Raw genomic sequence first — 12,755 nt, 5'->3', positions numbered from 1 at the left:
CAAGACACGGGATGCACCTTAACAATAAAATAAAAAACAATGGTTTGTGCAGAAGATCTGTAAAGCTGTAGTAAGAATGGATGGTGAGCAGTCAGCATTTGAAGAGCCAAGCTTTTATTTTTATGGAGAGGAATCTGAGGAACATACAAAATCACCTGAAGAAGAGGAAGAGCATAATTTGGAAAATTCTTCAATACCAGCACAAAAAATGAGTTCTGGACATAATGGTTTTTTTTAGTCAAGAGATTGTGTATGATTTGTAGACTAAATTTAGTATCTGAAAAGTTCAGCATGCACAAACATGATTTTCGTTTTTAAATATTCAGGGTCTGGATATAGTAACCTAATATCTAAAAATGATCTGGTGAGCCTGGATATTTTATTGTTTAGTTAGTTACGAATATTGTTCATATTAGTGGCTTAAACTTACCGTCCCTCTGTTTTAGCTGAGCCTGCAGTCCCTCCAATAGTGAGGTGGTATTGCCTGGTCGGAGACTGTCATACACACTGGACAATCTCCCACTCGCAGAACCCGTTTCAAACACATCATCTCCAAACTGGAAAAAGTTATGTATTGAGTTACACTGTACTTTATGAACAATAGTCTTTATTTGTAATTGCTTAAAGAAATGCAATGGCATCAATAGGCAATAATAGTATTTCTATCTTTACAATTTTTAGTATTTTTACTTCCTTCTTTCTTTTATTAAGCCAGTATACAAACAAAAATTAAGCATTAAAAAAAGCTATTAGTCAGTTTTAATTACAGATAAATACAACATTTATTTCTATTTTTACGCAACAAATTTGCAAAAAAGAACTCACCTTTTTGACTGTTTTTGTTGAATTTGTCATAGGTATTTTAAATGATTGAATAAGTCTCAATGTAAGATTGTCTGACCACACCATCTAGCTGTAAAACAGTGAAGTATGTACTGTTATTTATTTTGCTGTTTTCCTGCTAGGCGAATTGCCACCCGTCATGGATCAAAATAAAACGGGTCATTGTTGTATGAGGAATTAACTCGTAGTAAGCACAGTGGCCCTTTTTTTGTAATAAATCAGCAGCGAATTAACTTGGCAAAAGCTGTTAAAGGGTTAATAAGTACATGGGTTACTGAACTTGCCAGTTCCAACATGATTTTTGAGTTTGTTTCCCCTTTTGTTCTTCAGAATCTGTAGCATAATTAATGATTTTTCAGCTTATGTAAGACAGTATGTTGCCAAATTATGTTTTGTGTGTTTGTGAAGATAAATAAGCTGTTGCTTTTAGAGTGTGGAATGAACAAAAATTTGGTTTCCTCAGAAAATTAGCTTTTTGTTATTATTCTTAAAAATATAATTGGGGCTTTTTATTTTATTAATAAATTTATCGCTAAATACAGGATTTTTCAAAAGACTCTTTAAGGCATATTAAATTACTTTGGGATGTTTCCATAGAAGTTTGTATTTTTAATTCAATAAATTATCTCCAATTGACGTTTTTTTACATTACCTATGTAGCTGTGGATTACCTAAGAGTGTTACCATCTAATATGATAACAATACTTCCATGTGTTTATATACTATACTCACACTAGGCCAGATGTTGCTGGACATGGAGTCAGCCACAGAGACTCTGCCCAGACTGAGGGTTGGAGAAGATGGAGGAGACGCAGGAGGGGAAGGACCCCTTCTTCTAGCTTGTTCCTGATAACAGAACAATCATTAATACTATGAATTTGTATGATAGTCTTAGAAGTAACATTATTTTTACTTGTACAAATATCAAAATCACAAAGCTACATACATTATAATATTTTACAACAATTAATGGTGTCTGATAATGGATACGGTATTTGTTAACTTACCTCTCGCCGTAAAGACAAATCTCTTCAACTAATCAAGGTCTTTTGGCTTTTATTTTGCTGCCTAAATTTCGATTGGTAATCCCTCCTTAAAAGTTCTCAACTCATTCATTATTTACATGGTTCATTGAGTTGCCACTGATCACACTCTACAGAAGCATTTATATGTGGTTGTGTGGTGGAGGTCAATTTTATAAGTTAACGGTAAAGGAGGCTTTAGTGTTAAAAAGCCCTCACTATCAATGAGCAGCCTTGCTCATTGTTGTTTGACTCTGTTTTCCTATGATAACTAGCATATTTACTAGGGTCACTATTAATACAGAAAGTTTGATTGATGATTTATGTGATTAGAAGTGCACCGACCTGGATGGATGCTATCTTGCGTCGTTCCGCTTCCAAAGCTGCTCGCTCCACTGACAGTTGTTGTTCCAAACCTTTTGTCTCCCTCTCTCTCTCTGCGATCTCAGCTCTCAACTGCCGTACCACTGCTTCGTGTTCCTCCCCTAGCCTAAAGTCATACAACAGAAATTGTCATTTTTATAGTACATTAGACATATTTGTAAAATATGAAATAATGATTTTCAATATAAAATTGTACCATACTCCTATAACATATTTTTGGTTATTAGAATTCGTTGAGGGAATTGCTATGGTTAGGAGAAGTGACTACTGTCTTCATCAAGTAGGACTTTGGTCAACCTCATGCTACAACAGTGGGCACTAATAAGTTAGCATCCTGATTCAGGAAAATCCTTTGCACATGATCTCTGATTTCCTTTCAACTAACCCTTCAGGGTTATGATACCTTCTAGGGAGGCTTGATCAGAGGAAAATACCTTTTTTCACCAATGCTTGAATGGTTTACGAATGGCTCTAAAAGAAAAAGTGGCACAGGTACTGGGATTTTGTGAGTAAGACCATGTAGGGAGCTGATAGTCCCTATGGGTCCTTATCCCATGGTTAACAGGCAGAAGTCACATCCATTATGGAATGTGCTTGTGAGAATATTTGATTACCTACAGGAGTAAGATGATTAGCATTTTAACAAATAGCCAGGCAGCATTGAAGGCGTTGGACTCTTGTGTGCTTAACTCCAAACTTGTCTGGGATTCTTATCAAGTTGTTTCTTCTTTTGGGAGAATCAAGAATGTGACATCTGCTGGGTCATGAGGGGGTCTCTTGGAACAAAAGAGCTGATGCCGGAACTAATTTGAGCTCATTGTTTATCATGATGGGACCTAAACTGTTCTGTGGTATTTATAGGTGTGAATTCTATGGGGCTGTCTCAAAGTGGGTTCACACTGACCATGAGAGAAGGTGAAGACTGCATTCGAGTCTGAGGATGAGTAGATTGGTTCTGCTCATGAGTCCCTTCCCTCAGGATGGCGTCTGATCTTCTCTCCTTATCCTTACAATTTATAAATCTCAGGAAACATCCAAAACTGCTATAACATCCAAAACTGCTATAAACCTACCTCATGATTGGGAACAAACATTAAAGTGAACTAATTAGAGTTTTTCGTATTCTACAACAATGAAATAATAACTTACTATCTCCAGTGGTATGATGTTCATGTATTTTAGTATAAACAATAAAATGGCAATGATTTATCAACCTTTTACTGTCCTGATCCCGTTGTTTCAGTTTCTGCCTGGTCTCGTACAACTCTGCCTGCACAGTCTCCAGGTCGTGCAGTGTAGTCGCGAGTCTAGCCTCGAGCGCAGTGCAACGAGTGTTACCGGCCACCAGCTGCTCCCGCACTGCTCGCTCGCTTTCAACCAGTCCTGCTACACGAGTCTGCAGCTCATCTGTATATATCCACCATTAATAACTTATCAATTGCACTTGTGAAAAACATTAATTTTTTTTAAAGGATTAATTTTTAATTTTAAAATTGATGTATATAAGCACTGTACTACAGTTTTAAACTTTTAAACAAAATGTTTTAAAAGCGGCTGATAAAAATTGAATTAACAGCTGAAATAGATCAGAGGTGAGGGTGGTGTATGCATCAGCTGTTACAAATGTATGCAAATTTCTTTCTTTATATGCACATCAGTTTCTTTATTCATTTGTGACAGAACTCTCGAGTTGGTACATTTCTCTCTTATACTAAATTTTTATAATTTTATCAATGTTGTAAAGTAGGCCTTTACAGTTATGTTATACTCAATACATGAACTGTTTTACATTTTTCTATGGAATAAAACTTTTTTAAATACATACCTATGTATAGTCAAGAATAGTCAGCACACATTTTCTAGTAAAATTTTCTAGGTTTCTATCCCTTCTATCACTTCCGTGTATATAGGCCCCTTACACGTCATTCGTCTTATTTGCACAGTCAATGTTTAGAGAAGAATTACAGGCAAAATAAAATGTAATCCTTTACTTAAAAATTACTTTAAAATAAAGCTGCTCAATAGGTTTCAGTACTCAACATTCATTATAAAACAAATACAATATTATAAATTAACTGCTATGTTTAGTGGCCAGTAGTGCTGGCTTTACAAGCTATGGACTTATTATATCTTGGCCAGTATAGCTGGACATATGAGCTGAGATAAAATTACGTAGAAAATTAATCCCCGCTTCCAAGAAAATAGCTGCGACCAGTAGAGCTCCAAGGACAAATTATAAATACTGCCTTCGAGTGCATAGGATTAAGCCAACATCAGATGTTTACAAAACTAAAACCTATTTTCAATCATAAAATAAACATTTCCACCATAAACAGAATGTAAAGCTTGTCTATGAATTGCACAATAGTTGAACGATTTTCAATGTAAGTTATGTCTAAAATACACCGTTACCAAAAAATTATTACATATTCTAACAGCTAAATAAATTGACAACATAATAAAAACCAAAATGCTGCTAACATTAGTTGACGTACCAGCAAACCTCATCTTGACTGTCAGTTGTTACTACCTTGTGCTGTTCCCACAATCTTTACACCTTGACTAATAAAACTTTACATTCGTTTTGTACGTTATTGAAATAAATTGTGCTTTAAAAGTAAATACATATACGATAAATTCCCTTATTATTACATCTCAAATGATTATGATCATAAAAAAATTTTTAGATTAGTATATAAAATATATTTCATTAAAATCGTGTACAGCTAAGCTTGATACATATCTAGGCTAATAGTTTCAACTTTATTGATTAACAATGAACCAGCCAATAAGTGTTGTTAAAAATGAATCAACCAATCGTGGTTCAATACAGTTACAGCTTAGATACTGACTCATCTGTTGTAGAAGTTTGCGTTCTTGTCGCTCCCAGGTAGCCTGAGCCTGCGAATGTGCTGATGTCAGTGAGTCTATCTGTCTAACCAATGGCTGTGTGGCTGCACTCACACTCTGTGCAACATCCTCAACCACAGCACCGGCAGCCTCCAGTCTTCGCACCAATTCTGCTTGTTCCCTCCTCATCTCCTGCACCTGCCTGTAAACATGAGATACATCAGTCCTAGTGACTGCACTCACACTCTGTGCAACATCCTCAACCACAGCACCGGCAGCCTCCAGTCTTCGCACTAATTCTGCTTGTTCCCTTCGCATCTCCTGCACCTGTCTGTAGACATGAGATACATCAGTCCTAGTGACTGCACAGTTGCAATCACACTTTAGGCAACATCATTATGTGCATCCTCCAATCTGCTCATCAGTTTCACCTGTAACCTTGGTATAGGTTAAGTAATTTTGACAATGTATATTGTACATTTACTTGTATTTAATGGCAATAAATGAGTATTATTATATGAATAATTTTGACAAATTGCTTCCTATTTTCTAAATATGTTATTTCTGAATATTTTGCTTGCAGTTAGTATTTTCTATATTTATGTTCACCTAATGGCTTGAGTGGGCTGTGTTTATTTGCAGGTGACAGTTGATGAGCTTTACACAAATTACCAATCGTGAAAACGTAATTTTATTGTACTCTGGTTATGAAAATGCATATAGACATAACCTGAGTAACAAATTATCATGCTTTTGTAAATAATATTTTGTTTTCAGTTAGCATTTTTTATATTTACGTTCATACACCGCCCGAGGACTGCTGCGTTTACTCACGGATAAGAACTAATCAGCATTACACAAATTAACTGATCACAAAATCATGTTTTATCATACTTTTTGTTTGAAAACCCGTAAACATATAACCTAGTTCTCAAATTTTCATTTTGTAAGTAATATTTTGCTTGCACTTAGTATTTCCTATTTATTTTTGTAAATTGGCTCCAGTCTGCTGCATCTGTATGCGGACAACAGCTGATCGTTTGTATGCCTATTACCTATCACTAAAACAAGTTTTATTGTATTTTGTTTATAAAAACAACCATAGATAGATAATCCAATTACTAAATTATCGTGCTTTTGTAAATAATATTTTGCTTGTGGTTTCTATTTTATATGTTTAAGTTTAAGCAATGCCACACATATTTGTAAGTGATACAAATCTATGCCCATTTTTATCAGATTAAAAGCTTATTTTCTAGAAGCATATTATAATGTATCTAATTACCATATTTAATATATCAAATTAAAATGGAAGATAAGGGATTTGACTTTGTTCTTAAAATATAGCCAGTTCTCTGAACCTCTGCAAATCTCTTTAAAATAGAGGTTTTGATGGTATTCTTGAATTACTTGTGTTATCAGTCTCCTAAGGTTTAAGAATGACAGAATTAGATTGATGATGATGTTGTTTATATTATATTTAAGTAAAAAAAGGTTTTAGGATTTAAAATTCAAGAATCGGAAATTGTTTGGTTAGAATCGGAATCGAATTTGAAAATTCTGCATTCACCAATCATTAATGAATATATCTTGTAAAAGTGACTTATTTTAGTAAAAGAAGAAATGAATCAATTTAAAATTACAATTATTGGATTACTAGTTTAATTAAGTTCTGTATACCTATCGTGTTGCTCCATCTGCTGATCCAGCCGCTCTCTCAGCTGCTGCACTTCACTCTCAAGCTGGTCCCGCTGTTCAGCAGTCTCGGTCCATTCAGCCTCCAGCTTCTGTCTCACATCTGTCTCTGCAGCCGCCCTTGCTTCCGCAAGCTGAATCTGCAGCTGCGCACTACGCTCTGCCCCCTCCGTCACCTCCCTGCCACAAACATAAGAAACATGTGACAAGAATTGACAGTGTTGAGGAGCTCTTAGTTACAAGTCTGAATGTGAAAATGTTTAAACACACTTTTTTGTTCCATAGAGGTTCACAGGAAACATCTTCACCCTCCAAGCGGCAATGTCAGAAACATCTTACCTAAAAAGTCACTTGCCAATTGCAAGGTTGAACATTTCTGACCTAATTTTATTTTATTTACAAATGTAATTTGATGATATAAAACTCTGTAAGAACTATATAATTTGTGGTTTCATTAATTTAATTATAAATGTATTAATGAAATTAATAAATTATTGATTTATTAATTTATTTATTATTGATTTTATTTATTTCATTTTTAATTTTCTCTATGTTATTGCTTTAAGTTATTTAATTTTAACCAATTAATATTAATAGGCGAAGTATGTTTTGTATCTATTCACATTTCACCTAATTTTAACTGTAGCCTACATATTTTATTCATCACCAATTCTATTTTTAATTTATTACTTAATTTTATCATGTCATTAAATCCATTCATTAATATTATTCATGCCATCATATATAAACACTCCCATTTAATTTATAAGCTTAAATTCAATATTAATCTCAAATTCCCACTTTTATTAAATTAGTTTTCGTTACTTCACATTCATGTAAATTTCCTTTAATATATTTTATTTATTTGTAAAAAAAGGCCAATTTTATTTGTCTTATTTGTTGCAATATAATTTAGTTTAATATTTATCAAAATAAACATCTTTGACATTTTACAAAATCTCATAGGTAGGCCTAATTATGTTTTGTACAAAAACTGGTATAGGTAAAACTACACTTTTAAACTGTGGACAATCTTAAATGTGCATAAACATATCAATTATTCAATGTTTGTATATATTTTATAAGTACCTGAAATCACTGTAACAACCATGTAACTTCAATGAAAATAATCCTTGTTCATCAAATGTTTATTCAGTAAGTATCTGCCTCTTCATAAGTATTCGTTCACAAGCAGACACGGTTAGTACGATTGTGAAGAAGTGTAAAAATCTTTCATATGTTTTTTTTTTGTATTTGTGCCGGATTGTAGAATAGAAACTCAATGTACAAAGTGTACAGCATTGTGCATTTAGATTCAAGAGTTGTAACAGCTGCTGATTTGTATACCGAGCTGTATTTTTTTTTGTCTCCTATAACCTGTGTTTTGCCACTCTAAACAGTGTTGTTCTAGCTGTGTAAGTGTAGCCAGTGTTTTAAATATAACAGTGTTTATGTTGTGATAAGTGAAATACCTGGACTATAAATCATTGTAGTTTTATTAATAATGTATTATATAGTAAAACATTTTTATTTGTAGATTTATCTAATATTATGTCCTGAATGATGTTCATTCCAAATATACTATAAAAATTTTTTAAACATTTTAAATTAATTTCCTACTATTTTAAAATCAATAATATATTAGAATGTATAAATACATTTTTTGAAGTTTTTTACATTTCTTATGAATATCTCCAAAAAACATATTCTGCATAAAATAAGATACATCAATTATATATTTTTTAGCTATATATTTATCATATTTGTGAATCGGAAGGTGAAATGGAGCTAACTCAACATTTGCATTAAAACAAATTGTAACAATTTTTCAAAGAAATTATGTTTGCCCTCAAAAGATAGCATACTTTAAATTTTAGAAAAAAACTGGGAATATGTTAAATATGACAAATATATTGCTGAAAAACATATAATTTATGTATTTATGTAGAATATAATTTTTTGAGACATAAGATAGGTGTAGAATATAAAATTGTTTGTATATTTTTTAAACTCTTAAAGCGCTGAAGAAAATTTGGTCTCGGTTCAATTAGCATGCATTTAGAGAGTTATTTTTTGCTGTTGCCAAAGTTCAATTTATTTTTCTATTTCTTGGAAGAAGAAATAACATACAAATTTGGTTTAAAAAGCTATATCAGTACTGGCGGCTGTGTTTTACACATACAGTTATATCCGCATGCCGAGCCTCGCGTTGTACGATGAAATACCGATAAATGAATAGTATTAGTTATTGATTGATTGATTTTTCATGCAACACACAATCCAATTTGCTTCTCGATGGTCTTAAATCAATACATGTATAAATTTGGCTTATTTGCACCATTTTTGTGAATTATAATGTACATAATAAACTAAAATACAGTAAGACAATATGGATGGATATTTCTGTATGCTGCGATTTAATGGTTAATATATTAGAAATGAAACAACAGAAGACTTTTTTAACTTTCATAATTTTTGCATTTTTTATTCACTGGCACATGTAAGTTCAGAAGAAATCTAAAACTACAATTGATCTATAGAGAATATTATTATATTCAGGACTCTTTAATGCTTGTACAGGTTTATATTAATCCATCTTTGTGTGTGTGTGTACATATTTTTGTTTTAACTTGTTTTACCTGTTTAACTGTTGTTTAAATTATAAATTTGTTGTCTCTTGACATTTGCCTGTAACTATTGCTTGTAGCAATAAAGAATATGAATATGAATATTCCTTCTCACAGAAATGAGCAACTCACAACATTTTAAGTGATATAGCCCAATCGCAAATTATATTTTTTTATAGTTTTTTGATTGATGGATACAGTTTGATAGAAAAAAACCAATAAGAGAGAGAAAAATAATTCATGATTACTTTGAACAAAATATACACTTATGTTTTATAGACAGGTTAGGCATTTCTAATTAACTTACATCATTATTCTTTTTATCAAAACCTTATAATATTTTACAGCACTAATAAATACTCAGTTTTTGGGAAGGGGTAAATATTCATAAGTTTTTCAAATTTTATTTACTTAGAACATGTTACTTTAAATGAATCTATGAAAATATTATTAAAATATACATATTATTATAATTCCACAAATTTTAGTTACATACAAATATTTTTAAATTCTGAAAAAGTATCTTCTCATAATTTATTTAGCACCTAAAATTTAATTTCTTATTTATTTGCATACTTGGACCAAGTTTATAACTAAGCTATACCAGTACACTTAATAAAAAGCTTAAACACACTGCCTCATCCATGGATTTACTAAACGAAAACCATATTACCAAGGAAAATTCCAAGAAAAGTATACAACCCTCAATTTCTTTCATAGTTTTCATTATAGTATTATTTTTAACTGCAAATTCAATTTTGAACTACATGAAAGTTTTTTTGTTTTTTCTCTTAGGACAAGAAGCTTATAAATTGCACTTAGTCCTATAAGAACCTTAGCACTGCTTCCGGAGTGACAGGATATTCAGGGTGGGTAAGGTTAGGAGGTAGGGGCCACCTCCTATCGAGATCCATAAGGAAGAATTAGGGCACTAATCTCAAAGTCATATCTCCCTGGAAGAAGGGGAGGCCAGCTTCGAACCAGTCTCTCCAGTCAAAGTAGGCAGGGGGTGGCACACCCTTGTTGAGACTAGCATGAACCTCTGAGGTTAGGGAACAAACCCCACCAACTCCAACAGTCATGTCCCGCAGTAGATCTATCGAATTGCCCTTGAACCCCAGAATCTCGACATTTGCGGTTAGTGATGTGCTGCTGCTGGACATCCATAAGGCTGCCTAGATTTAAGTGACACATTGGTTTTTGCTGTGCCCAGTGGTAAGTTCAACCGGAAGGTATAAACCAGCCAGAAGTGATACCTGCTGGGTATACATGAAAGATTGCAAATGCTTTGAATTAATTCCAATGATGAAAACAGTACTAAAATCACCAATAGTGACAAACTGTGGTTGGTATAGTTAATTAAGTTCGTAAAAGCAAATCGTTTAATTTGCAATGGCTGATGATACTCACTTCTGTAGCGACACAACAGTTGACGTGAGACCGTCTACTTGAGCCTGCAAAGCCGTTGTCTGCGCCTCTAACCGCTGATTGGTGCGGGTCAGCTGGTGAACTGCCTCTATCTGGGACCTCTCCACATCCTGTTTGGCGGACAGAGCACGTTTCGACCTGTCCAGTTCTTGATTGCATTCCTCTAGTTGTTCCCTATCATCGACTAAATAATCAGTAATGAAATCAAATAATCACAATTACAAAGATTACTGATGGAATTCACATTAGTTGTTGTAAGATTACAACAAATAGAGGTTTTCAGGCTCATAAGATACCTAATGTAAAATGAGCTTGAAAACTGATTCAGGGCAAGTACAGTTTTCCAGCCACAACCCAAATAAAGCATGACTGTTAAATTATATCAATATATTTGAATTTGTAAGTACAACGTAAATGCAACAAAACCGAGGCACTAACTTGCTAATGGAAAACTACCGGATTGGTTTTTCATAATGCTAGATAAAAACCAGATTTAACCCTAGAACTGTTAATCGACATAATTATGTCGGTTAATGCCGCTTTTGTGGTGTTAACCGTCAAAATTTTGTCGATCAAACATTCCCTCCTATAATTACTTTTTATAATATACTCCGGTAACGTATCGATATAATTCATGCACCATTGGATTCGGGAAGAAAAATGCTAAGGAACAGATGAGTTTTATTTCTCTTTGTATTATGGTTATGACGTAGCAAGCTTGTTATTTTGAACGTAAAAGAAAACGCGACGCCGTTTGTTGTGACCGCCATATTGCCGCTGCCGTTCTGTATCACTTTCGTGCCGAGCTGTGGATGTTTGTAAGTTTTAATAGTTTTACGCGTGTTTTAGTGTCGTATTTAATGTGTAGTGTGTTGTTTGATGTCGTAGTAGTGTAAACATATATATTTTAGAATAAATCAATTTCTATTTACTGAAATATGTTTGAGAAATTACCGGCTTTGTGTAGGCTATGGCAAAATGACTTGGCTAAAATTCATTTCACATAGTTTGTTATTGTTTTCACTTACTAAACGTTATTTATAGCACTCTTTTAGCTCTGAAGTAACTATTTATTTTTGGTAAATAGATAGTTTTCACAATAAAATATATATTTCCTGTAATTTCTTTGGTTATATATAATAACTGTTTGGGTTATTCTCTATTTTTTTTAATATCTTTAGTTATATTTATAGTTTTCTAACTACATAATATTTCCTATTACTTATAAACCATAAATTTATAAATTTTGATATAGTACAAGCTTTAGAAACGATTTTATATTTTGCTGAATGAAAATTTTTCGCAAAATTTTTGAATAATGGCAAAATTTAACTTTTTTTACTTTTCAAAAAATAATTTATGGTAATTATTTCATTACTACTGTATATTTTATTTTATTCTAAGTAATAAAATATGCAAAATAACATGTATTCGTAGATAAATGTATTTGAAAAACTTGTTTTACCAAAGTCTTACGTGTACACCCGATTTTCAGAATTTATACGCATCGCTGCTTTTTGTTCTATAGCTTTATGATGCTTTCATAAATGTGTATAATGTTTATGTTTTTTTCTGAAACTAGATAAAATTTGACACAGAATGGCTATCTCACTTATAAATATTTCTCACTATAACTTCATTTGCTAGGTATGGTCCCCCCCAAATTTAAGAAATATTTTTCGTAAATTTTATATTTGATTAAAAAAAAGTGTTTATTAGAAAATTTTTGATGGTTAATTTTACAATATAGTGCAATTCTACGTTTAATTCTGAACACAAAAATATATACTCTTATTTATATTGCTTTTATTTTATATTTTTAATAATTTTTTTTAAAAAAACCTTGCGCGAAGCTCCAAAACAGCCCGACACTACAGGATGAAATGACCGCCAGTTCTAGGGTTAA

The 12,755-nt window shown here is 32.6% G+C and overlaps 1 protein-coding gene across 1 annotated transcript in view; it reads right to left on the bottom strand.

Moving 5' to 3' along the window:
- LOC124354091 (TATA element modulatory factor) overlaps positions 1-12,755 on the bottom strand; it is a 66,707-nt gene that overhangs the window by 7,074 nt on the left and 46,878 nt on the right. Inside the window, exons 14-20 of the mRNA XM_046804297.1 lie at positions 10,832-11,023; positions 6,780-6,974; positions 5,102-5,301; positions 3,464-3,656; positions 2,211-2,355; positions 1,576-1,689; positions 431-557 (exon numbers count right to left, since the gene is read on the bottom strand). Of these exons, the coding sequence (XP_046660253.1) occupies positions 431-557; positions 1,576-1,689; positions 2,211-2,355; positions 3,464-3,656; positions 5,102-5,301; positions 6,780-6,974; positions 10,832-11,023 (1,166 nt within the window). The remainder of the gene's footprint in view (positions 1-430; positions 558-1,575; positions 1,690-2,210; positions 2,356-3,463; positions 3,657-5,101; positions 5,302-6,779; positions 6,975-10,831; positions 11,024-12,755) is intronic.

The sequence above is a fragment of the Homalodisca vitripennis genome, chromosome 2 (assembly GCF_021130785.1).
Source record: "Homalodisca vitripennis isolate AUS2020 chromosome 2, UT_GWSS_2.1, whole genome shotgun sequence".
NCBI classification, from domain to species: Eukaryota; Metazoa; Arthropoda; class Insecta; order Hemiptera; family Cicadellidae; genus Homalodisca; species Homalodisca vitripennis.
This window is presented reverse-complemented; position numbering and strand designations above follow the sequence as displayed.